The following is a 25448-nucleotide window of genomic DNA, read 5'->3' as shown; positions in this document are numbered from 1 at the left end:
AGACCATTCATAGTCACTTGGCAAAACACTTCTGCAACGTAAACCTCGAGCAGTCCAATGTGCGCTTGAGCCCCACATCCTCACTACTACAGCAAAAGAATGCCAAAGCCATCATCAAAGACTGGAGGGATACTGTGACGTCAGCCTTTGCACAAGCCCTGTCAAAATTCAAATCCCTGAAGCTTCAGCCAGGGTCAGAGGTATGGGAAGAGTCTGAGGAGAAGATCAGGCAGACGCTTCTGAATGAGGATCTATTTGTGGTGCCTGATAAAGCCGGTGGCGTCTTATCAGTGGTTGGCCTTGTGGCTGATGTCAACAGACTAGAGCAAACTCTTTGTGAAGTTGTAAACAAGATCGGAAAACGACTGCAGAGGGAGAAATCTATCATAACCGAAGAGATCAAAGTGTTAAAGTCGATTTTCCACATCCTGTGTCAAGATGGTGTTCAGGACATGCTGCTACGCACATACCCAGAACTCAAAATGTCATTCAGGAAAGAGAGTCCGTATTTGATGATATCTGGCTTAAGGGAGGAGATTTTGACAGCAAGCAAAGTTATATATGATGCAATGTTTGCCTTAAAACGACAGAATTTAGAAATTGATAAGTTTGTACTTGACATGTTGAAGGCTGAACAACAAGAGGAGCTTACAAATGCTCTCCTCACATCTAATGGAATAAATGCAGCATTTGAGATAAATGCACACAGGGTGCAGCTCCTTGCTGTTTCTGATGGAGATCTCAATGATGCTGAAGACCATCTGGGAAGGCTGCTAATGTCTCAATACATTAATGCTGAAGACATTTATGTCCTGGAGAAGCCAGAGTGGCAGAATCTGGTCAGTCAGTTAGAGAATGCCAACAATAAGTCAAACAGGAGAATTCGAATCCACACCACTGGTGAGCAAGTCGTGGTGTCTGGCCACAAGGATAGTGTCGTAAAAGTTAGCAGTGAACTTGATGACTTCTTAACGCAGAATGCTCATGTCGAAGACACTGTTGTAGTCAAGCCCAACGCCATTGTTGAATACATTAAAGAAGGCAACACATCCTGGTTGGAGCAAGTCGATAACAAAGTGGTGGTGTCTTATAAAAAGGAGGCCATCTGTCTAAGTGGTACTAGACTTGATGTTGCAAAGTGCAAGACCTTGTTTGAAGACATGGTCTCTTCTGTGTTCTTTGAAAGTTTTAAAGTCTCCATGCCTGGAGTGAAGATGTACTTTCAGGAAAAAGAAGCCATGTACATTTCCACACTCTTAAGTGCCACCAGCTGCCTGGTCCAGCTCGTTGATGAGACAAGTGATGGACAGGATAACTTGACCCAAAGACAAGTGCCAAAACCTGAGTATCAGCTTCAGACATCTGATGGAGTGGAAATAGCCGTCTGCAAGGCAGATATGTGCCGCTACCCAGTACACGCAGTTGTTAATTCTTCCAATCAGGACTTGAAACATAATGGAGGTCTGGCAGGAGCACTTCTTAATGCTGCTGGCCCTCAGTTGCAGGATGAATGTGACAAACTAATTAATTCCAAAGGACAGCTCAAGCCTGGAGACTGTGTCATAACTGGTGCAGGGGGGCAGCTTTGCTGCAAAAAAGTCATTCATACAGTGGCACCCATGTTTGATCCAACTAAACACCAGAAGTCTGTAGCGCAGCTGAAAAGAGCGGTCAAAGGAAGCTTGGAAATTGCTGAAAAGAACGGTTGCGACTCTGTGGCTCTGCCTGCCATCAGCAGAGGCCTAGGCTTTCCTCTCAATCTGTGTGCAGCCACCATCATCAAAGCAGTGAAAGAACACTGTGATGACCAGTATGACGACAACACACTGAAGAAGATCCACTTTGTGAACAATGATGACAGTGCTGTTCAGGCTATGGAGGCAGCTGTCAGACAGGAGTATGGAAATCAAGGTGTCAGTCATTCTCAACAAACTGTGCCTGCCAAAGCTGCCAAGTCCCCAGCTGTGAAACATGCTGGATCTGATCCAAACTGCTTGGGTCAAGTGCAGACCAAAGAGGGCTTGGACATCATTCTGGTCAAAGGAAATATCAAGGATGCCACGGTAATTTGGATCTTTTTATGATCTTTCTGTAAGCACAAGCAGTTAGTTTAGCAGTGTAGCATTCCTACATAGGGACTTCAGACCACTAGAGTATGTAGCATTTACTAATATCCCTAGGTGCTTTTGAGTATCTCCATACTTGATTGGTCTTATAGGGCTTGACTGATTCTTTTCTGATTCTGATTCTCGACTGCTCTTTCATCAATATAAAGATGCTGTAAAATGAAGAACTTGCTACTAATAACATTCTGTTAACATTCTCAGACGGAGGTGATTGTGAATACTGTGTTTGAAGATCTTGCATTGAACAGAGGGGCAGTTTCAAATGCCATTTTGAGTGTGGCTGGACCCAAACTTCAGCAGCTGGTTAATGCAAAGAATGCTAGTGGAAAAGCTGGTGAGGTCATTGTTACTGATGGCTGCAACCTGAAGAGCAAACACGTCTTTCATGCAGTTGCCACTCGTTGGGACAATGGACAAGGCACAGCTGAAAAGGTGAAGTGTTACATCATATACAGTGCTTAACAAATTTAATTGACCACCACCCAGTGTAAGGTGTTTGCCTCCCCTGCCCTACATTAACAGTATTGCTGATAACCAAACTTTACTTTAGTTCTGTAATGGTTAACCCACCAGTATGTGTAAGCTCTTTAATCAGAATGATGTATTTGAAATGATGTAAAAGGAATCTGGAGTAGTGGAACTGATGGACTGGCCAAGTCAAAGTCCAGACTTGAATCCTATCGAACAGATCTGGGATTTGTTGAATTAGAAAATAGATCACACACAAATTTAATCCAAAGCAAGTCTCTGGGAACAGCTAGGAACTATTTGGAACTCAATAACAAAAGAGATGGTCGAAAGGAGGAATCAGGGATTTTTGGTTAAAATATGTGAATTAAAAATATGTGAATAAGGACTATTTAGTTGTTCCAGTTTGTTATTTGCCTAATAAATAATAATACAATGTTCAATTTGAAACAAGTTTTTGACAGATTTCTAAAATATTTGTGTTTTCTCATTTTTATGACAGGTGGTCTAATACATTTGTTAAGCACTGTATGTTCTGTGTTAAATACTGATCTGAGTTTGATGAAAGGTCAAAACACTTCAGAAGTAACATACTTCATATCTACACTTTCAATAGCTTGCACCTAAATATTAATAGCATTTATGTCTTGGCTTCCAGACCTTGAGTGGCATTTTCAAGGATTGTTTGGGCAAGGCAGAGGAAAGTGGTCTGACCTCCATATCCTTCCCCGCCATCGGCACAGGAAACCTGCGTTTCCCGAAAGACCTTGCAATCTCTTTGATGTTGGATGAATTGTTGGCATTTAGCAGTAAGACACAACCTAAGAACCTGAAGAAGGTTGTGATCATTGTTTACTCTGGAGATGCACAGACTATCCAGGTAAGGAAAGAAAACCAACTTTAAAGGACTACCAGCCTTAAGTGCTAACCCAAAATTTGAGAAATTAATTTAGAATTATAATCCCTCAGTTTTTACTCACTGTTGGTTTGGTGACACCCATGGTTACAAGTGGGAACAGCAATTGTGGTTTAATACTTCAAGTCTCAGAACACAAATGACTATAGATATTCAAAGGATTATTGTGGTTACCACTAACATCAGTGGAAAATACATTACGATTCCTGTAACTGTTTCACAATAAAAGCCCCCCAGTGCTTCACTAGTTGAATGCTTTTAATGTGCTTCTAATTAGCTCTGATATAGCATAAATAGAGTGAAGAGGGGCTGTTATTAATGAGATAAATTTAAGTTAAAAACAGTAACGCTGGATTACATGCATGCATAATTTTCTGCCAAGGAATGGCAGATGCTGTCACTAATGAAGAAAATTCCTGAGAGCAAATGGATTGAACAATCCCAGCCATGAATAATCATGATTTGATTTCACAATTTTGATTTTAATGACAAATATTTTGTCCGTCTGTCTCCAGGTTTTTAGTGACGAGTTTAAAAAGAAGTTCCCCAATGCCTCAGGTGGTCCGGTGCCCACAAGTTCCCCACAAAGTCAAGGTACACAACATTGTTTCATCATTTTAATGCATCATTGATATAGAAATGTGTAAGGATTAAAACAACAGTTCTCTAAACAAACATATCATTATGGAGTGAAGCACTTTAAATTCTCTATTCTCTAACAACAATTTTGAATAAAATTCTTTGAATTGTTATTGTTTTTTTGCACTTAATTTGTGTCTACTGCCTCAAGGTCCCTTCTCTAAAGTTGTCTCGAGCTCAGGAATGCATGAGACCAAAATGGGAGGTGTTGCTGTACAGGTGGTCACAGGAGATATAACCAAGGAGACCACTGATGTCATCATCAACTCCTCCAATGAAAATTTCTCTCTTAAGACAGGTAAATAATAGCCAGAGCTGGATGTTGCAGTAAAATAATGACGGCACATATTTAACACGTTAATCCCACCTATCATAACATCAATATTGACACAAAAATCAGTCCTCTCACAATCATCATGCCCTCTAATTTATAGTTATATTTATTTTATACTGATTTTTGTGATATTTATTTTGATCTTTCCCTAGGAGTGTCTAAGGCTATTCTGGATGCAGCGGGTCAGGCTGTTGAAACAGAATGCCACAACCTTGGTAAAGAAACATTTACACCCACAGTTAACATCAAACTCATAACATTTTCTTGCTTTCTAATGACACGAATAAGGAGACAATCAGTAATTCAATTCTGTAGTTAAAGATTGTTCAGAAAGGAAGTGCTTCAGAGGCATTAAAATCCACTGTTTACACCTTTAGGTGCCCAGCCCAACACAGGCATGATAATGACTCAGTCAGGCAACCTCAAGTGCAAGAAGATCATCCACCTAGTTGGACAGACGAACCCAGTAAAAATCAGCAATGCTGTGAAAAATGCACTCCAAATGTGTGTGAAAAAGTCATACACATCTGTCTCATTTCCTGCCCTCAGCACAGGTGAGATTTATCAGCAGAATGCGATGTCCTATTGACATTTATCCTCAAACTCATCTCAGAAATGGAAATATTTTCTTCAGATTACCTCCTCTCCACAGAAAACATTATGGAGAAATGTTTTTTTTAACCGTCTGTTTTGTGTGCTGCACCATTTTAGGTCAAGGCAATGTACAAGCAAAGCAGGTGGCAGATGCTATGTTGGATGCAGTGATTGATATGTTGAACCAAAACACTTCTACTACTTTGAAGACGGTCCGGATAGTTATTTTCCAGCCACACATGCTAAAAGATTTCTACGACAGTATGCACCAAAGAGAAGCAACTGAATCTGTGAAAGATACAGTAGGATTCTGGGGAAGAATCAAATGTAAGTAAAGTGAAGAGAATCATTTTGGTGTTCATATTTTTTGCACTAGAATACCTTTTTAAATGTTAAATTCTAATGTACATCTTGGATTGTGTTTGTACAGCTTTTTTTGTCGGTGCAAGTGCTGACAAGGCACAGAAAGAAGGGGATTTTGTCATTGAGGCTCTGAAAGTGGAGCCTGCCTGCTTCCACATCTGCGGCGAGTCACAGGCTAAAGTAAACTCAGCCAAGCAGTGGATCAGCGACCTGCTATCCAAAGAGCAGAACAGCATCTGCATTGCAGACTATGCCATCCTCAGCTTCACTGATGCCGACCACCAGCGCCTCGTTGCCATCCAGAAAACAATGAACGTGAGCATAAGGATTGAGAGCAAGGATTCCCAAGCCTCAGTCAAGGTCGAGGGGCTCAGCAAGGACGTGCTCAAAGCCACCAACGAGATTCATGACATGCTGAGGAGTACGAGAGACAAGGAGGACCTGAGGAAGAAAGTGGAGCTGGCGGGTACAGTGGCAGACTGGCAGTACCTGCAGCAGGGGCTTCAGTTTCAGAGTTTTGATTCCATGGCTAACTTTGAGCTTGAGCAAGCACTGGGAAATAAGCTACCAAGTGTAAAGGTTACTGTCCAGGGTCAAAACTACACAGTCACCATGCCAAACGGACCTGCCACTGATAGCCAGGGACGTACCCTTGAAATAAAGCGCATTGACAAACTAAAAGGTACAGTGTCTTACCTGTGTGCTCTAATAAGTGCAAACTAAAATTATATAGAAATGGATCCTGTCTCCACTATGAAGCCAGAATAAAGTGCGTTCAAATCAGATTTTTGAGTCAGTTAAATTATCCTCAGGTTTCTCTCTCAGCACTTAATGCATTCTTTTATATTTCATTATGTTGTCATAGACAGATTTCTAAGGTCAAAAATGCAAAGAATATTGTCAGTGAATTGCTGATGGCAGGAATAGTGTAAATAAAATTGTGTGTTATGCCCCTAGATGAAGATGTGCCTGACTGCTGGGATGCCATGCCAGCCAACACTTCGTGTCACGTCCTCGCCATCAATGCTGGGACAGCTGAGCACACTGAGGTCCTGAGGCTGTTCCAGGCCACATGCAAAAATACTGTTATTAAGGTAGACTATATTTTACATGCACTGTATGTATCATTTGTGTCATCATCAGGTAACATTGATAAATCAATCACACATACACTTTTGATTAATCAAGTCTGTGATACGCATAAAGGCGGTTTATATAACAGACAGAAACCACTAAAAATGTACTTTTCCCTCCTCTTAGATTGAGAGGATCCAGAACCCCGTGTTGTGGAAGAGCCTGCAGATCAAGAAGCGTGACATGGAGGTGAGAAACGGTCACAAGAACAACGAGAGACGCCTCTTCCATGGCACCAGCCACGACACTGTGGACACCATCAAGGAAAACGGCTTCAACAGGAGTTACGCAGGGAAGAACGGTGAGGAGTTTATGTTGAAAATATGGGCCATCGTTAAATCAGACGCTTCCTCAATATCTTTTGAAAGCATGAAGACAGTTTCAGCACAACACATTCCATTCCTTGTTCGAGTTTACACTACAATAAAATAGATTTTTAAATAAATCTAATCATACGCCGCCTCAGGTACTTATTGAAAGCTGCTATAGAACAATATTGATAAAGCTACATTTTGAAACGAGGTGTAATTTTAATGGATCTTTATAACACTTCTTTTGTCTTCCATTTATTTAATATTTACCTTGAAAAAACAAATAATAGGCAATTATGGCACAGTTTAATACAATAACTTTCTGTTGCTATTCCATTTTCAGCTGCTAATTACGGCAACGGCACATACTTTGCCGTCAATGCTAACTACTCTGCCCAAGACACCTACTCCAGGCCCAGTACAACCGGGGAGAAGTGCATGTACCTCTGTCGAGTGCTGACAGGGGATTACACTACTGGACAACAGGACATGATCGCTCCACCGGCCAAGGGCCCCGTCTCTTTCCAGAAGTACGACAGTGTCGTGGACAGAATGCCCGGACCTAACATGTTTGTCATCTTCCATGACAGCCAGGCTTACCCTGAATATTTGATTACCTTCAAGTGACACTGCCAGGCACTTGCATAACAAATGCATTCAACACTGCCTCACAACAACTAATCATTTGCTAATTGTCAGCTGATTACTCTGTTTTTGCATCTACTTAAGATATTTTGTTTAAGCTTACAATGAGTGTACTATGTAAGAAATTAATAATAATCGTGTCTTAGTTTACAAGCATCTAGAAAAGATCACAAGGGTCACTAGTCACACCCATACGGTGCCTCATATGCCTCCATGAACATAACACAGAACGATCATGCAAGAATTCAAAGAATGAAAAGAAAACGAGGGGATTGCCCAAACAGACACAACAGACAGTGCTGCTCTGTTCCAGGAAAGCACATAATAGTCAGAGCCTCTCTGTGAACCCTTCTGTAAAACAGGTTAACAATCACTTTTGGTTTTGAAATGAAAATTGAAAGTGAACAGCTCTTCCAGTAAACAAGACTGTATAAATTAAAAATTAATCCAAGCACACTGTGTTTTCTGTATTACTATAGCGTTTGTCTGCAGCACACGTTATAAAGTGAGTAGGTTTCACATTTTGATTTACAGTTCAAACAAATGTCAATTAAATTTTATAGCAATTTCCTGAAACGGATATACATTCCTTTTCTGTCATTAAACAGCAGACTTCTATCTCAGGGTATATATAACCAGTTAAATTACATATGAGCTTAACAAGTGAAAAGACAACAATTTCTATATTGCCATATACAGAAACAAAAATAAGCACAAACATGTCTGTAAAGATGTTCTAAAATCCAGAAGCTGCAAGTGAAATAAAAACAAGTGAAAATAAAATGTTTTTGGCTCATTTTAACACATCCCATCAAACAGTGTATTCTGGAGCTGAAATATTACCATCATACAGTAAGTCACACATCATCCAATTGAACTGAAGCAGGCTAAACAATCCTTAACATGACTTTACTCCAATATTCCTTCAGATCCAGTGGAATCAGATAGAAACCAGTTATACACTACTCACAAAAAGTTAGGGATATTCGACTTTCAGGTGAAATATATGGAAAATGTAAAAAGTGAATGCTACAGTGATATTATATCATGAAAGTAGGGAATTTAAGTATCAGCATGCAATGGTAATTTCTTCATTTTAAACAATTTATTGAAAGAAAAGCTAACAACAGTGGTAGGTAAACCACAACAAAAAATTTCAATGTCTCAATAAATTGGGATGTGGCCAAAGGACGTCCACTCCTCTCCTTTCTGTGACTCTTCCAGTCTCTGTATCACTGTTACAACCTCCTGATGACACTCTGTGACCCTCTAAGCTCAGTGAACACCTCCGTCTGAGGACTTCCTGTTTGAAGCCTCCAGTGTTGAGGTGCTGTTGATCAACTGTTAGGTGTCGTCTTGGTCTCATGATGTCAGATTGTGAACAGCAGGATGAGGAGGACTGTTTAAATACCAATTCTAACTGAACCAGGAAATGTATTGGTCGATTCATGGATCAAACCTGTTGTGAATGTTGCTGTTAAAAACCTTGTTAGAGAACAGCAACTTGTGCAAAAAGTACTGAAACACTGAGCAGTTGGACATGTGCATTCAAAAGTTTAGAGAAGGTCACATTAAGTTCACCTGGAAAGTTTAGAATGCATTTTAGGTTCATCCTGAAATTTCACCTGAAAGCTGAATATCCCTAACTTTTTGTGAGTAGTGTAATATAGTTCATTAAACCTGTAGTATTACATTTTTTATGAAAGTGGTGGTATTTTGTGCAGACTAAGTAAAGCTCTCTATTTGCATCTTTTTAAACAAAATTTAACTTGGGATGCCTTCTTTTGATATGATTTCTTAAAAAGTGTGTTGCCTCACTGATTGTTATTTAAGCCCCTGCATTTGAGTTCTTTCTTTTTTAGGTCTTGAAAATGCACTTTATGCATAAGTGCTGATTTACCTGTATGTGTGTTGTCACTGGCAGAACATAGAGGTGCCTATAGTCTCTCCTGAGTGAGAGGGACAGTGTTACAGGGAGGCCATACAGTCACGGAGCTGTTGTCCCACAGCTGCAACAGGGTGAGGAGCTCTGCTCTGCTCTCTGGCTCCCCCCGCAGGTCTGACTGCAGCACTGCTCATTACCATCTCCTCCTGTGAGTCAGGGGGACTGAGATTTGTGGCTGTGCAGACAGCAGAAGTGACCCACCACTGCAGCTCATCCAGCCACGTGATGATGATTTAGTGGATTCAGCAAAGTCACAAAACTAACCTGATGGCCAAACACACACTACAGAAATACAAAGAAGCTGCCAAAAAGTAGTGCCCTTTAATGTAAGGTGGCTCTGCGCGTTCAGTTTCAGGGTGGAATTCTTTTGTCCCACCCATGTGCGCAGGTGTGTCTACCTGTCTGTCGGAAGTTTTCAAACACGGAAGTTTGAAGTTGATCACCACGACTCATTTTACCTCTGCACCTTTTGTGCGCACTGGATTGTCCTCCCTGTCTAGTTTTCCTTTAGAGTTACCCTACAGAGGCAAATAACTAGGCGTGAATCTGGGCAGGCTGTGAGCTGAAACAACCTTCCGGGACTTAGGGAACAAGGTTCCAGCGGGAGTCCGACCCGATGGCGTCCGCCGGAGGGACGTATCCGAGCGGCCCGGCGGAGCGCGCGGGGCCCGGGGAGAGCCCGTCCGTCCACGGCGGCGCGGAGAGGCTCAGCCCGTCCGCTGTCAACCGCATCCTCATGGAGTTCCTGATCTACTGCAGCCGAGCCCTGATCGTCTTCTACCCCGTGTATCTGACGGGATACCTGGGCCTCAGCATCAGCTGGGTGCTGCTGTGCATGGTGATGGTGTCCTGGTGGAAGAAAAATCGGCAGTGGAAAGACGCACGGATCGGAACCGCCATCGACTTTGTGGACAATGAAACACAAGTTGTCAGCAAGGAGCTGCGAAGTGCCTTACAGATGGCATCATGGGTATGTATGTCACACAGCAACATCACAGACTTCTGCTACTGATCACTGAGCAGCTCCACTGGCTCTGATAAGTATGACCTGCCTTGAAAAGGGTCAGTGTCACATTGATGTCACTGCTGATTTTAAACCAAGATGTGTAAAACATCCTGAAACAAGTCCCAGACTGTGGGACATGCCATGCAGCCGTTGCCATGACAACAGTGCACTTTATTTGCATGTCATGCCAGACTCCAAAGTGGGTTAAGGCAGCAAAATGTGCTGTTATTTGCAGAGGTGAGGTTGAGGATGAGGTTTCTGCACCGCACCCACTGACTCACAGGGACACATGGGGGGAGAGACAGTCAGTGGGGTTCAGAGGAATGTAATGTGCATCATGAATGTGATTACATTTTAGTGGTGGGAGCGGTTGGTGTCATGCAACTCCCTCTCTTTGTATTAAAACACAGGTTTTACTACATGCAGAATATCATTTAAAGATTCATTACTTTAACAGTTATATCAGTGGATCTTATTTTAGCCCATTCATAGGTCTTGAAAAATGTACTTTTAGTGTTTTTGGTACGTTTTTCTGCTTTAGCATCTTCATCAGAACTGGTACTGATGGTACTTGAGCGTAGCTGGGATAAGGGGTGGTACCATCTCACGCTCTGTATTAGAACATGACTCCAAACCTCTGTTGCAGTCCACAGTTTTGATGCTGCGAAGAAGCTTTGGTAAGCCCTGAACGACGAGCACCCGCCATGCTTCTCCATGTCCAGTTTCACTAAGGAATGCAATCAAATTTCTGAAATGGGAAAAAAAACTTTTTCTGAGTTGGATCCACCAGTCTGATAAAAGCACTTTTGATTTTTTTTTTTTTTTTTCACTTGACTGATTTTTTTTGTTGACCATAATTGTGCTCCTAAGACATCTTATGCATGATGGAGAGTTAATAATTACTCACATGATTATGTCTTCTGTCCCCACTATCATGCATGCCACCATGTTGTTTTGGTTGGACAAATACTTGCAGACACACCTCTAACTTCAGTATCATTTATTTTCTAAGGTCCACTTTCCTGATGTTGAGAAAGTTGACTGGGTCAACAAGGTACAGTATCAAAATCGTCATCCTCTTACCTCTTTCTGTTTTCCAATGTTATGGAAACAGCTTAATGCATTGTGTCTTTAAGAATTCCCTCTATTTAAAAGTGCGAGTGAAATAATATTTTCTGTTTGATTAAGGCGTGGAGTCAGGGTGTTTTCACATGCACTGTTTTGCTGTATGTGCTCAGGTGTTGGAGCAGGCCTGGCCTTTCTTTGGGATGTACATGGAGAAGCTCCTCAAAGAGAACATCCAGCAGTCTGTCAGGCTCTCCAGCTCTGCGCTCAAAACATTCTCCTTTAGCAAGGTCCACTTTGGACACATAGTGAGTTTGCATTTGTCTCCCATTTAACTCCTCCTGGATATTGCTGCACTACTGTGTGCTCAACAGTACAACTACTTCCTGCCAGGCTTCACAACTGTATCTGATAACTTGAGAGTATAGTGTCTCATTAAAGAGGGTTGATGAGACATCTTTAAAATGTTATCCCTGATTCCAGCCTCTCAGGATCACTGGAATGAAAGCATACACACATGAGGTGGACCAGCGGGAGGTGATTCTGGACTTGAACATAAGGTTGGTTAGACCCATTTCTCACTTCAGAGCTGTGTCTGTTTTGTCCTTTGGTGTGTTACTGTCTTGGTGTTACTGAGACGGTAACATACCATACCTGGTGTTTTGTCATGGTGTCACCGCTCACCAGAACTGTTCACTTTGCAGTTATGACGGCGATGTGGACATCGACGCCGTGTTGAAGGATCCAATCACAGCAGGTGTCAAAGGACTTAAAGTGGGCGCCTCATGTCTTTTTTCCATGACCCTCATCATCATCATGTGTGTTCTCTAGTTTTGTAAAACTTGTCCTGTATCTTCCAGCTCCAGGGGATGCTGAGGGTCATTTTAGAGCCGCTCATTGGTCAAGCACCACTGGTGGGAGGAGTCACCTTTTTTTTCATTCGCCGCCCTGTGAGTGCCTACAGACTTTGTCATTACCCTTTGATCATCAATTATGGCCAAGTTTTAAGCAATAAAAATATTTTTTTCCAGACCCTTCAAATCAACTGGACTGGCATGACCAACCTTTTGGACAGCCCTGGTTTCAGGTCAGTTCCTGCAGAAAACCCCCTAACTGCTACACTGCCAGTCCCCTCTTGTTGGCTTTAACAGAGTCTTAGTGGTCGCCCCAACTGTGTAAAGCTCTCGTCTCGTGTCCCCTTCCAGTTCGTTGTCTGAGGACACCATCATGGACATCATCGCTTCGCTCATGGTGTTGCCTAACCGCATGTGCGTGCCCCTTATCGACCAGGTCAAAGTGGACCAGATGAGGTTCCCACTGCCTCGTGTATGTAAGATATACTTTCCACACTCCCACGGTTAAACTTTGGATGTCATTTTGATAATTGTACGTTTCTCTTTTCATAAGTTCCAATAACTACGTGAAGACGTTCAAGCGAGACTGTACAGTTAGTTTGAATCTTGCTTTCCCTGCCTGCTCCTCAGGGTGTGGTGAGGGTCCACCTGCTGGAGGCCAGAGACCTGGTGGCTAAGGACACATACATGATGGGTCTGGTGAAAGGCAAGTCGGACCCCTATGCAACACTCAGAGTCGGCAACCGGCATTTCCAAAGCAAGACGGTCAAAGAGAACTTGCACCCCAGGTGGAATGAAGTGTACGAGGTAGAGCACATCCTCATACTTTTGTTTTCAGTAATATGATCGCTCTTTAAAACTCTTACCCCCGAGACAAAGTTCAAAATGCATGAAGGTTAAGCCTTTTTTTTTTTTTCTCACCCTGTACTCCTGCGTGGACTCTGGTATGCAAAATCACTTGAATTGCTGACATTCCATCACACACTTCCCTGTTGGTGGAAGGTAAAGCCAAATACTGCGTACGTGTCACAGACTGCATTCAAGAGCTGCTCATATCGCTGTGAGCAACTAATTGTTTGAAAGCTGAGGTTGTCTCCAGCATGTGACAATGCTGCTTATTTTGTAGTACCAACTGCACTTCCAGGTGTAATGTTCACCATCCAATGTTGCCTTTTTTCTGAAAAACATTTAGTAAGATCCACCTTTGCTTTATTTGTGTGCAGTTTGTTGTCCATGAGGCCCCGGGGCAGGAGTTGGAGGTGGAGCTATTTGACGAGGACACAGATAAAGATGACTTCATCGGAAGGTAAAAAAATCTAATAACTGAGCAAACAAGAAGGGCTGATGCTGTTTGAGTCACATGGATTGTTTTCACTTTATTATATACATGACATTTAAGAGTCCCTCAAAAATGGAAGACACCATATATCCCATCATTGCACTACATAACAAAACGCAACTCCTCTTACCGTTAGTGTCTGTATTACTTTGTAATTATTAGTGAGGAGAGGAAATGATTTTTAAAAAAGCTATTCATCTGAAATCAGACCACAAACAGAAAAGAGAAAACAAAAACTTTTCACTTAAAAAAAGAGGTCTGAAGTCATTTGTATCCTCACGGGATGTTATTTGAAAGAAAACATGCAGCACAGCAGCTTGTCCAACACATGTTTTAAGAGAACATAGCTGAGTGGTGCTGTGGAACAATGTATGGCATTAATGCTGAAAATATATATTTGTTTTAAATATCAGTGCTATGTGGGATTCACTAAACATCGTTATCATTTTCCATCGCCACCTTCTTGTAGGTATGCACTTGATTTGGGAGACGTGAAGAGGGAGAAAGAAATGGATCAGGTGAACCTTTTAGTTAATACTGTGGATACACTGAATAAAGTGATTTGTGTGTACTTGTACTACCTTTTGGAACAGAGTAGTACTCTCAAAATGTTTACAGGAAGTCACATTGTACTGTTTTCATTTAATTAAAGTCTTGATATAAATGATCGCAGTGATGGATGATGAATCTCCTGGCTTCTTGTAGTGGTTTCCTCTGGAAGGCGTCCAGAGTGGAGAAGTTCACTTCAAGCTCCAGTGGTTTTCTCTTAAGACTGACCCCAGCCTGCTGATGGAGGTAGCCTCACTGTTTTCACCAGTGTTCATGTTCGACGTCACCAGGCACTTATTCTACTTGTCAATCTTCTAGGCCACGACTTTGCCTCTCTTTACTGAGTCCTTTTTTTTTACGTGCTGCTCTCTCTGCCATCACTCTCCTCCAGTCCACAGACGGCCTTGCTTGTGCCATGCTTGCAGTGTATCTGGACAGCGCATCAAACATACCAGTAAGTAGCTGCTAGTCGGGGAAGATGTTGTTGTGAGCAGATGATCCAAGACGGACGGACACGTGTGCTGATGCGTACTCTTGTGTTCGTCTCCAGAGCAGCCACAGTGAGATCACCGAGCTTCAGAAACACGGGAGGCACGCAAAGGAAGCCCGGGTGAGACGAGATCACGAGCCAGTTTCAGAGCTACTGTATTCGTAGTTCCATATTGTTGTTGAAGTTGTGCAGCTCATTTCAGAGGAGGGTGTTTCTGTGACTGTAGAGTGATGGAAACTGTTTATTCTTTGAGGGTTAAATCAGGCTGTAACACAGCTCCTCTTTCACTTTCCTGCCTTATAAATGGTGGTTTCTTTGTATGTCGATGTCAGACAATAGTCTCAGTCAGATCAGATGTTTTCTGTTAGTGCTCCAGGTGCACAGCTGGTATTTCCCGTTCGTCTGGTGCATGCCTGTCATTTTACGTGGGTGTGTTGTTACCAGCTGGTGTTCATGTCCCCTGTTGAGGTGGAGTTTCCCAACCTAAGGAAACAGTGAACTGAGTTACTGAGTGAGCACTGTTGTGGTGAGGACTTTGTTGGGCAAGTCAAACAATGGTTATATCTGTACTCATTTGCCCTCTTTGTGAAGCAAGTGTAGGCTTGTATTTGTTAGGAATTTCAATAAACGCCTTTGAGGTCGCAGATCACTTTGCTGTTTCTGTGACAAACATGTAACCTACTCAAACTTGTTCCCCATCCATATGGTGACTGAGGGAAGTCTAATCAAACTGTAACAATTATTTAAGGACACTTTTTGACCTCCTCACTTCAACTGTCAGTAGCAGCTACGGCCTCTGAATGCCCTCTGCTGGTCATTGTGTGAAAACACAGCCACTGTGCTAACTTTTCTCATGTTAAGGTTTCATTTTCCTGAGCTGCATTCTGTGATAGCAAACATAGCAGAGGAAAACTACAAAAATAACCTTGTCCTAATGCTGGTTTGTTAATGTCCGGTGGATTAAGAGGAGCTACAAACCATTTCCAAGGGGGCAGTTATTGTGATGTGGTTGTAACATTTGTTCAGTTAATGTATTTTTACAGGCTCAGCCAACACGTTGAGTTCAGTGAAGGTTACTGTTGAAACCTTGCACGTGTCTGCATCGACCTCTGCATTTTTCTTCCTCCTTGGAATGTTGTTGAAATGAGGGTCAGCCATGCTCGTGCTCGTTGTGGCAAACACCAGTAGCGCTCACATTCCTCTCCAGCAATAAACACTTCATGTCTCTGTATCACACACTCTCTCACTGATTTGCTTTGTTTGCAGCTCACAAAGAGAACCGCCTGCCCAAACTCCTTTGTGGAGCTTTCCATTGATGACGACGTTCAGAAAAGCAAGGTACATTTAAAAAAAAAAAAAAAAAAAACATTTTCCTGTTCAACTCATTAAATCTTTTAATTAATGTGTGTAGTTGTTTTGATGTATTTTAGCCGAGCCCAAGAGGGCACACATGTCACTGTCATACTGAAAGGTTTCATTTCAAGTCGGGTTTTAGAAATATTGCTCACACAAGTGCGAACACTCGACTGAAACGCTGCGTCGCCTTTTGCAATGAAACCATTCAGTTGTGGTTATTACCTGTCGCTTTCCACAGGTTGTCTATGCATCTAAAGACCCGGTGTGGGAGGAGGGCTTCACCTTCTTCGTGCATAATATCAAAACACAGCAGCTCTCTGTTCAGGTTTGTCACTTAAAGGAGGAAACTGTAACAGTTTTGCTCTCGTCAATCAGTCAGTCAGTCAGATATCCTCAGGGGGTATAAAACCTTGTCCTTTCCCTGCTTGGTTGGTTTTATTTGTTGTTCTCTTGGTCCAGGTAAAAGAGCACGAGAAGAAGACTCAGCTTGGCATCTTCAGGTTGCCCCTGAATCGCCTCCTCAACACCTCCGACATGGCCCTAGACCAGCGCTTCCTGCTGGAGCGCTCTGGAGCAAACAGCCAGATCAAGCTGAAAGCCACTCTCAGGGTGGGTACATGTCATGACAGTCACATCACATATTCAGTACTAAGATACCAACATGACATTCAGTTGCTCCCTGTTCCTATTTCCAGCTAAAATAATCATGAGATCAAGTGCGACCTTGTGCCACTGACATTTGCCATATCCTCAATCCCACAACAGATTCTCACTGTGGAAAAGCCTCCACCCAAAATTATCCTCAATCCTCCTCCTCAAGTCAAAGAAGAAGGGCCGCGCACCAACCAAGGAGTCAACGGCCCCGACTCAGCTGCCCCTGTCACAGCACCCTCCAGCCCTGCTGCCCAAGCCTCATATCCGACCCCAGCAGTTGATCTCCATAATGGCTCTGATGAAGGCTATCCAACTCACCGCTCACCTTCTTCCTTATTAAACATGCGCCGCTTTGACTCCCACAGCCTGCTGTCGGAGAACTCCATCGCTTCGTCACGTTTGGACATTTCAGAGGGAGCCTCGTATCCAGAGTGAGTCTATAGGTTTGGTCCACGTTGCCCACGTGTCTTTTTCTCTCCTTGAACTGTGCCAACGTCTGACCATAAATAAACTTTTTTAGCAAGAATTAGGTAGTGAAAGTGACAATTACAAATGTTTTTATTACTAAAGGGCCATCAGGAACCACCAAGGTTCATTTGGGGAGATCCACCTGACTGTACGCTATGCCACCCTGAGGAATAAACTCATCATCCTGGTTAACGGCTGCAGGTACATCAGAAAAAAACAGCATCGCCAGTGTTTCCCAGCAGCACTAAAACTATTTCAATGTCTGTGATTAAAACATAATAATAATGATAATAATAATAACTTTAACAGTCCCTTTGATGAAATATTGTACAAATGCTTACATTCTGCCTATATAGCCACAATATATACAATATGTGACCACGATATGAGGTTGTAGGCATGAATTTAAGACTGACTTAGCATAATTTTTTTGTCAGTCCTTGGCACAACATCAAAAACCGTTAGAATAGTCACCATTTCCTTGGACAGTTTCCAACATAACAAAAGAGGAAACTGCCAGAATTAATCACACAAATGGTTTTCTTTTCATATGTAGTTGTTCAAACGAACTATAAAAAGGAAAAGCCAGCTATAATGACCTGTTGTGTGTACAGGAACTTAGTCCCCTGCAGCGAGAATGGCACAGACTCTTATGTCCGCCTGTATTTGCTCCCTGACCAATCCTGGAGACACCGCAAGAAGACACACGTCAAGAAGAGGACAGTCAATCCCGTCTTCAATGACAAGTAAGCTTACTGGATTCCTCCTACCATCCTATCTAATAGGATAAAATAAGCATAACTGACAGCTTTATCAGTTGTTTTTCTGATCACCAACTTGAAGGAGCCACCGTATGTTTAAGGCTCCGAAGTTGAAACTGGAACTTTCTGCCAACCTCCTTTCACAGGTTTGAATTTGATGTGTCACTTGAGGAAGCACAAACTAGGAAGCTGGATGTGTCAGTGAAAAATAACAAGATGTTCCACACTCGGGAGAGAAAGGACATTGGCATGGTAGGTAATGCTATCGGCAGTTGAAATGCTCTGTGCTGTTACACAGTCATTGCTCAGGTGACTATTTGTGAAAATATTTGTGGATTATGGTTCAATGTTGTGAGTGTTTTTATTTAATACATTCATCATGTCACACTTTTGCAGTTTGCCACTCAGTCTGGATAATTAACTCTTTTATGTTGCTCTGTCCTCTGCCAGGTGATGCTAGATCTTTCACAGCTAGATCTGGCCAAAGGTGTCACAAAATGGTATGGGTCCTTTTTCTACTTTTCTACTTTTCTATGATCTGAGAGAAGTAGTCAAACAATACTCAGGGTTATGTTCTGAGTGGCACACCAAGTGGAGTTTGACGTCTATGAAGTATGTTGGATTGAAGCACCAACACTTCAACAGTCATCGTTTACATTTTGAAGCACTCAGACTTCTCATTTCTCTGTTCAACATAAAAAAAAACCCTGCATAACCAGTTTCTTTAAAGGCAATAATTTGGCTTTGTGATACATGCACTCATCTTCTTGCAGAGAGTTAATCGATACCACTCTCAAGTCTGTACAGTAAAATGAAGCAGATGGTTAGCTTAGCCTTGCATAAAGGGGAAACGGCAACCGTGGCTCCATCTAAAGTTAACAAAATCCTGCTACAAGCACCTCTAAAGCTTGCATAATAATATGTGCAATTTCAATACATATTACTTGCACTGATAAAACATATTTTCAAAAATGTCAAACTATACCTTTAATCTGGCAACAGCAAACATCAGAAATAAATGACGACTACTGTTTGTCTGGTTGACGGGCAAAGACCTTTTTAGGTCAATAAAATGTATGTGGAGATACAAATGGCTTATTTGGTTCAAGTATAAATCTGTGAACATTTGATTTCTCTTTCCTCTTCAGGTACGAGCTTACACTGCCTGGACTGAAGAAATTCAGCTAGTGGCTCTTGCTGTAAAACATCTGTTTGCAGCTTAAAGCGCAGCTCCTGAGTCACTGCAAGGCCAAATGCAGGCCTGATAAATGCTTGGAGAGTTGCATATTGCTTTGTCTTCTCTATCATCACTGACAAGAGTCAGATACTGAGGCACTGTGTGTCAAAGTGCATACGATCAAGGACACTAACTGTAATATTGCAAACCACAGGCTTCTATAAGGTCTTTGAAAGAAATGTTTAATTGCATCTTTTCCACGATATCCACCACGATTTAACAAAATATACTGTTCTAAATGATCTTAAACAGAGCAGACAAATTGCTGCAGATAAGAGCTTTAGATATGCTTCAGTATCCCAGATAATGATAGCATAAGCAGAGCATCAATTTATGATCCAAGCTATTGTAGCTTGTTTGGGTTGACAAGCATAAACCAAATAATCCTGAATATTAATGCTATTGCTAAGCTATTTCTTTTCCATGGACAAAGAGAATGTAATTCATGTTTCCATTCAGGTGATGTTTTTTGAGTTGATGTGAGCCAAAGTTATCCTTTTGTATTTTCATGTAAATAGATATAATGACATTTTTAATGTAATGTAGTGAGAAAAATGTATGTCTGCTACAGCAATTCAGGAGAATCATTACACAGTGAGGAAGGGTTAATAGGCTTTAATACACACTGACACACATATTCGCAGGTGGAAGAAGCCAAATACTGATGTGAAGCTGCATCCGAGCAAGTCACGAGATATAGTTCTTTGCACAAAGAGAACTGACCATAGTTAATGAGGGAATGAGTAGTACGTCTTTTAAACTCTGATTTACCACATGGTCTTTAACTAAACTATTCAATGGATGGTTTACATCTGTTTCCAGGAAATTGATTTATACAACTTAATAAACAAGCTTTTATTCATCCCTGTTTAATTATTGAACTTGGTTTTGACAAGGTTTACTGATAAAACAGCGATCTGTATTTATGTAGGGTTTAACTTCACAAAAGCATATTATTTCATTGTGACATGGAAAAATCACAATACATTGTAAGACATACATTTAGCCTAGAACAGAGCTGTGGTAGTCATGTAAAAAGTTGTCTTGACTAATGATGTTGCTCATTTAAATTATTCACCAGCTGAAGAAGTTATGAAAAGTTCCCAAATGTGGCATTTTGATGGTAAATAAACATTTCCAAGCTTTTAATGTTGATTTGTTTCAGTTGCCTGTCTGTATGTATAAGCCATGTGATGTGAGGTGCACCCACAGTGTAAGGGTGCACCCACAGTGTAAGGGTGCACCCTGTGACCCCACCAAATGCTCTTTTCAATTATGAGGTAAGAGAAAAGCTGGGCCGGACCTCACCATAGTTGCAAGGTACCTATTCTAATATATATCCATTCACTCTCTAACATCTCACAGAATTCCCTCCGCTTATTTTATCACGTCAATGGTTTTCTCCCCCCCCCCCGCATGCTACACATTAATGGACTATTCCATCACTAGGCTGTGCGCCCTCATTAAACACTTGTTGCTAGGGGCGCTGAAACTCCGAAAAGTTAATGTTACATTGTTTGATAGAATATTGACAGACATCAAACTGTACCGAGGTCTTGCCTCCGTTGTTCTACCATTAACTCACAAAGCGTTGTATTTATACCACGGATTTCTGCACAGATCAAAATATCCGCAACTCCTGCTGGGAGTTCACGCGAGCCCACCGTTGCTTCCTTAGCAACGTTCCTAGCAACAGTAGAAGGGTTAAGTTAAAGAGCGTTAGCTCATAGTTAGTGTGAGTATGCACTAATACCAACATGAGTTCAGCCAGAAAGAAAACAAACATCAGGGATACTTTAGCCGTCTTGCCACCAAATTCACCACAGGTAAGTTCAGAAAACAGGTTACCTAGGTTGGACAAATGTCGGTCTGTTATCGTGCCAAAACTTGTCGTTAACTGACTTGTCTGCCACTTATCCGGCCATGACTTTAAGCTAACTTTTTCAGTCATTGTATAAATAGGTCACATTTATGGATATTTAACACTTAAAATAACTTAAAAAAATGTCTTACCCATATTACTCCTACACCAAACTAACTAACTTGTTGTCCAGGTCCACAGAAAACAGCCGTGGATGGAAACAAAACCGTCATTTTCGCTGTGTCCCCCACTCAGACCTCAAGGAACTGAAGCTGCTTTGAAAAGTGGGTTCAATGTTCAAAGTTTTGTGTTAGCTTGGTAATTATTTTTTGCTGTGATAAGAAAATAGAGATTTTACAACAACTCGTGCATCAATGTTATGATCACATATTCTCAGACACTGCTGTCTTTTGTAACTTGACCTTTTGTGTGCTATAGGTGATGGGCTGACTGAAGGGGCAGACAGCAGACCAAGTAAAAGGTATGGAGAAGGTCAGAACCTGCTCCAGAGCAGAAAGGCACTGCAGATCCCAGGGTCCTCCTGCATCAGCACCCACATACAACTCAGGAAAAAGCACAAGAATCTCCGCGAAACTCTGATCAAGTTCATATAGTGAGTTGCACTATTTTTGTTTTTGTAGTCTTTTAAGCTCAATTATTTCGGTTTCTGTATTTATTCATCTCTACATCACTGTGTCCAGATAGTTTGGAAGTACACAAACAACATAACTAACTACTACCACTTGGATGAAATCAGATGTTGAATTTGCTTTTTATGTCAAAGTATGTGGGCAAAACCCTTTTGAAGTGAACTTTTACAGTGAACTACACCGAAGACCAAAAAAGTGCTACATTACACTGCTTCGGATAGTAAAATACTGTGTATATTAATAAACTGACATTTGCTTTAATTCTCATTTTGTCATTTTTAATGTTCTTTTTAGCCAGCAGGAGGAGGAGGAGGAGGAGGAGGATGGCAACTCTCCACAATGTGGCTCTCCCAAGTTTACGACAAAGGAGAACCATGAAATGGTGAGACGCCAGACAATCCTATATGCTATATTACAAGCCCTCTTTTTTGAGTATTTGTCAATAATGAAACAGTGTTGTGCCCATCTATTTCTTTATTTATTTTCACATAATCTTTTCAAGACACCTGATATGGCCTTTTAATCACTGTTTTGTGTTGTTGGTCTCTGTGGTTGCAGTTGCTAGGTTTGTTTCTTTCTTAGTGCAGCCTTTTTGTAATGTAAAAAAAAATATCGTTCTATGACCATATCTTTGTCTGTGCAGTGGTACACTTGACACATGAATCAGTGACCAGAAATATAGCAAAAAATATATAGATTTAGCTCATGTCATGTACGGTTTTGCTCAATATTTCCTTGCTGCTAATCAAAATGGCTTCTAATATTCTGTCCTGTCAGAGATATAAGTACTACATCCAGAAGGGGATAGACATGGTGAATGTGGCTCCTCTTGAAGACTCTTGGCTGGAGAATATTCAGAAAATGGTGCCCTGCCACCTCAGGAGCTTTAGCATACTGCTGGAGCTGCTGGTTGATGAGATCAAGGAGGACTACTTCTTCAGCGTCAAGACAGCAATCTGTATCTATTTAATTATACTATTCTAATAACAGTGTTACCCAAACATATTTGTTGACTGGATGATGTGTAACGCATAGCTGTGGTACTGAAATACTTTTTGTTTTAATACTTTTTGTTTGTCCTTGCAGTGAAATACACATTTAGTGATTTAAGGGAAAATGAAAAGGACAAAGTGAAAGATCTGCCCCCTCACAGACTTGAGTAAGTCAGCAGGATGTGGCGGAAACTGTTGCAAGTTTTTCTTGAGAAGTAGAAAGTAGTGCCTCTACTTACTTCATACTGTGTAGTATGGCTGTCATGACCAGGCCATATAGAGAATCCTAGTTTTCCTTTATATACAAAGAGTTTTCATAAGCAGTGACTGGAATTATGAATCACAGATTTTGCTAAAGGGGAAAAAAAGTATGCTCTTTACATTCCCTCTGTTGTCTTTCACTATCAGAGTCGAGGTAGTGCCAAAACCATGGAACAAAACCTTTGTCCATGCGCGAAAGAGAATGAGAGATAAGCTTCACTCTATCAACCCCACCATGCTGCAGGTGCTGCACCATTGGCATGTCTATTACAAGTAAGTATGCTATAAAACATACATGTCACTTTTGTTAAAGCCCCAACTTGGGTTTCTTTGTTATTACTATTTAAAATGAAACTGAAATGAAGTGACTAAGTGTGTTAAGTGAGTTCTTCTGGGAAAAGTAACACACCATGTGCTAATAGCTATAATATTATAATAGTTGATTTAAAGGTCAGAAGTACAATGTGTGACAAGTAGACAGTTGTATGTGACCCGCATATAAAGACAATAAACTCTCTACAACTTATCATGGCAGGTTATTATGCAGAATTGAATGTTACTCTAATTTGTATAAATTAAAAATGCTATCTGCTGATATATTGATCCATTAACATTATAATATAACGGCAGCAGGAAGCACCTTTTCTGCTGAAAAGGAAGATTTTCAAACAGAGTAAATAATAAACCTCCTATACTGTAGATCATTTTCTTGTTTTCAGGAGAAATAGTTTATTTGGGTTGTAAGATTTACGGGGACAGTTTCCCAAACCTTCCACAGTAATTACAAGCTCTCAAGCAGTTTTTGCAAAAAATTGCTGCTACTTTAACAGCATGGACACATACAGATGTACAGAACTGTTACAAGTTTTTCAGTAATAGATGATGTTTGCCTTTCTAAAATTTGTGGCACTGCCATATTATCTCAGGATGTCACACATCCCTGAAAATACAGTTGCTGTAGTAGATCCATATTTGCGCATAATCTTAACCTGCTAGGTGACCTGCTTGCAGAAATCTCCGCCTGATAGACGTAGAGGAGTTCCACAGCAGAGAGGAGTCCATGGAGCTCGCTGTGTTTCAGCAGATTGTCACCAGACATGTTGATAATGCTTCAGGGATCCTTCTCAAAAAGTGAGTATTTGTTATCACATTGAGATGCCTGTGCTTGGTTAAATAACAATTGACTCAAAATTGCATGTCTTTTTTGGATTTGGTGCCCAGATGCAATGAATGTTCCTTGAATAAACACAAAGAAACACAATTTCATCTTAGGGCAGCAATAGCAAAATTGGTGCGTTGTATTTCTATGGCCTATCAGCATGATAAGTTGTTATGAACAGACATCTAGACCACTATAAGAAGACATCTATAAGTTGGTAAAGAAAGTAAAAGCAAGTAAAATATAGCTCTTTTGCAGTAACATGGAGTGGTAGCCATAGGAAGCCATTACATCCGCAAATACGTGTTCTCCTCCACAACCCCCAAGCTTTTTTCTGCTGTATCATCTTCCATACAAACCTCCATTGAATACAAATGTGGTGTCACACAGCTCATACTCAGAGTAAATGATAAAGGCAGTATGCCTCAAATGCAAACACTCATTTTGGTCATTCCTGTGTAAACTGAAGAGTGGTTAACACTGAGAATAACCAGATGTAATCTTACCAAATGCAATGCTGTGGTGAGGCAATATTTTGTTGGTTTGATAAGAACAACTACTGCTACATTATACATTTCTTACCTTTTCAACAAAGTCAGTGCTCTGTCATTTTCACAACAATTGCTTGTTTGACTTTGCCTCTTTAGAAACTTGAATTTAGCAACCTTTAAGGTAATGGTGGGGCAATAAATGTGGGTTAGAAACACTAGTTGTGCAAATTGATTATTGAATGAATGAATTAATGAATTTTGTGTAAAGAGACAGCATAATACTGCTCATTCCACCTTTTTACAGCAGTTTGCTCTGCCCCAGTTTCTCCATTGGTATCATAACAGTTCCAGTGTATTATTCTATTGCAGCTGTAGTTTGAGTATTAAATGTGTTTTAACACATGCTCTGAATGTCATCGTAAATGTGATTTTGCTCTTTTCTCCACCAGCTGGGTTCCTGTGGTGCAAAACATTTTCTACCAGGGGTCCAGGCGCAAGCAGGTGCCTGCCTCCAGCAACGTGGCCAAGCTGCAGTCTTTCTTCAACTGTGCGGCTGCACTGATGACCTCCCAGCTGCAGAGCCTTGCAATAGACTCAATGAGGGACTATACACACTTATTATCCCAGGACCCGGTAGGAGAACGCTTAAAAACCTATATATTTTAAAAGAATAGAACAGACTGGGCTGGAATAAAGTCAAGTGTAAATTTTGACCCAGATGAACAGGTGATTTCTCACAATGCACTTTTTTTCTGCCTTGTATCGGTTTGCTCTCCACCC

General features: G+C 41.3%; 4 protein-coding genes across 4 annotated transcripts in view; 3 read left to right on the top strand and 1 right to left on the bottom strand.

Moving 5' to 3' along the window:
• Positions 1–7986, top strand: part of parp14rs1 (poly(ADP-ribose) polymerase family member 14-related sequence 1) — a 12836-nt gene extending 4850 nt beyond the window's left edge. Inside the window, exons 6-17 of the mRNA XM_070837774.1 lie at positions 1–2063; positions 2328–2558; positions 3253–3474; positions 4026–4104; positions 4301–4447; positions 4636–4698; positions 4861–5037; positions 5195–5404; positions 5508–6122; positions 6398–6534; positions 6701–6875; positions 7229–7986. The exon at positions 1–2063 is cut by the window's left edge and continues 189 nt beyond it. Of these exons, the coding sequence (XP_070693875.1) occupies positions 1–2063; positions 2328–2558; positions 3253–3474; positions 4026–4104; positions 4301–4447; positions 4636–4698; positions 4861–5037; positions 5195–5404; positions 5508–6122; positions 6398–6534; positions 6701–6875; positions 7229–7512 (4403 nt within the window). The 3' untranslated portion in view covers positions 7513–7986. The remainder of the gene's footprint in view (positions 2064–2327; positions 2559–3252; positions 3475–4025; positions 4105–4300; positions 4448–4635; positions 4699–4860; positions 5038–5194; positions 5405–5507; positions 6123–6397; positions 6535–6700; positions 6876–7228) is intronic.
• slc39a10 (solute carrier family 39 member 10) overlaps positions 1–25448 on the bottom strand; it is a 216687-nt gene that overhangs the window by 92205 nt on the left and 99034 nt on the right. The gene's annotated exons all lie outside the window — the stretch shown is intronic.
• Positions 10005–20409, top strand: esyt3 (extended synaptotagmin-like protein 3). The gene is made up of 23 exons (XM_070837823.1): positions 10005–10445; positions 11494–11535; positions 11720–11854; positions 12030–12106; positions 12251–12320; positions 12407–12496; positions 12578–12633; positions 12752–12872; positions 13031–13207; positions 13624–13706; positions 14209–14257; positions 14445–14534; positions 14680–14742; positions 14839–14898; positions 16045–16116; positions 16373–16459; positions 16594–16743; positions 16900–17219; positions 17359–17457; positions 17871–18002; positions 18164–18269; positions 18468–18517; positions 19166–20409. The coding sequence occupies exons 1-23, from the start codon at positions 10092–10094 to the stop codon at positions 19203–19205; spliced, it is 2523 nt and encodes an 840-aa protein (XP_070693924.1). The 5' UTR covers positions 10005–10091; the 3' UTR covers positions 19206–20409.
• Positions 21012–25448, top strand: part of dnah7 (dynein, axonemal, heavy chain 7) — a 72539-nt gene continuing 68102 nt past the window's right edge. Inside the window, exons 1-9 of the mRNA XM_070838340.1 lie at positions 21012–21080; positions 21309–21399; positions 21554–21728; positions 22060–22147; positions 22543–22723; positions 22852–22924; positions 23166–23291; positions 24030–24149; positions 25118–25301. Of these exons, the coding sequence (XP_070694441.1) occupies positions 21012–21080; positions 21309–21399; positions 21554–21728; positions 22060–22147; positions 22543–22723; positions 22852–22924; positions 23166–23291; positions 24030–24149; positions 25118–25301 (1107 nt within the window). The remainder of the gene's footprint in view (positions 21081–21308; positions 21400–21553; positions 21729–22059; positions 22148–22542; positions 22724–22851; positions 22925–23165; positions 23292–24029; positions 24150–25117; positions 25302–25448) is intronic.

The sequence above is a fragment of the Pempheris klunzingeri genome, chromosome 10 (genome assembly GCF_042242105.1).
Source record: "Pempheris klunzingeri isolate RE-2024b chromosome 10, fPemKlu1.hap1, whole genome shotgun sequence".
NCBI classification, from domain to species: domain Eukaryota; kingdom Metazoa; phylum Chordata; class Actinopteri; order Acropomatiformes; family Pempheridae; genus Pempheris; species Pempheris klunzingeri.
The sequence above is the reverse complement of the archived record's forward strand: the minus strand, read 5'-3'. Positions and strand labels throughout refer to the sequence as shown.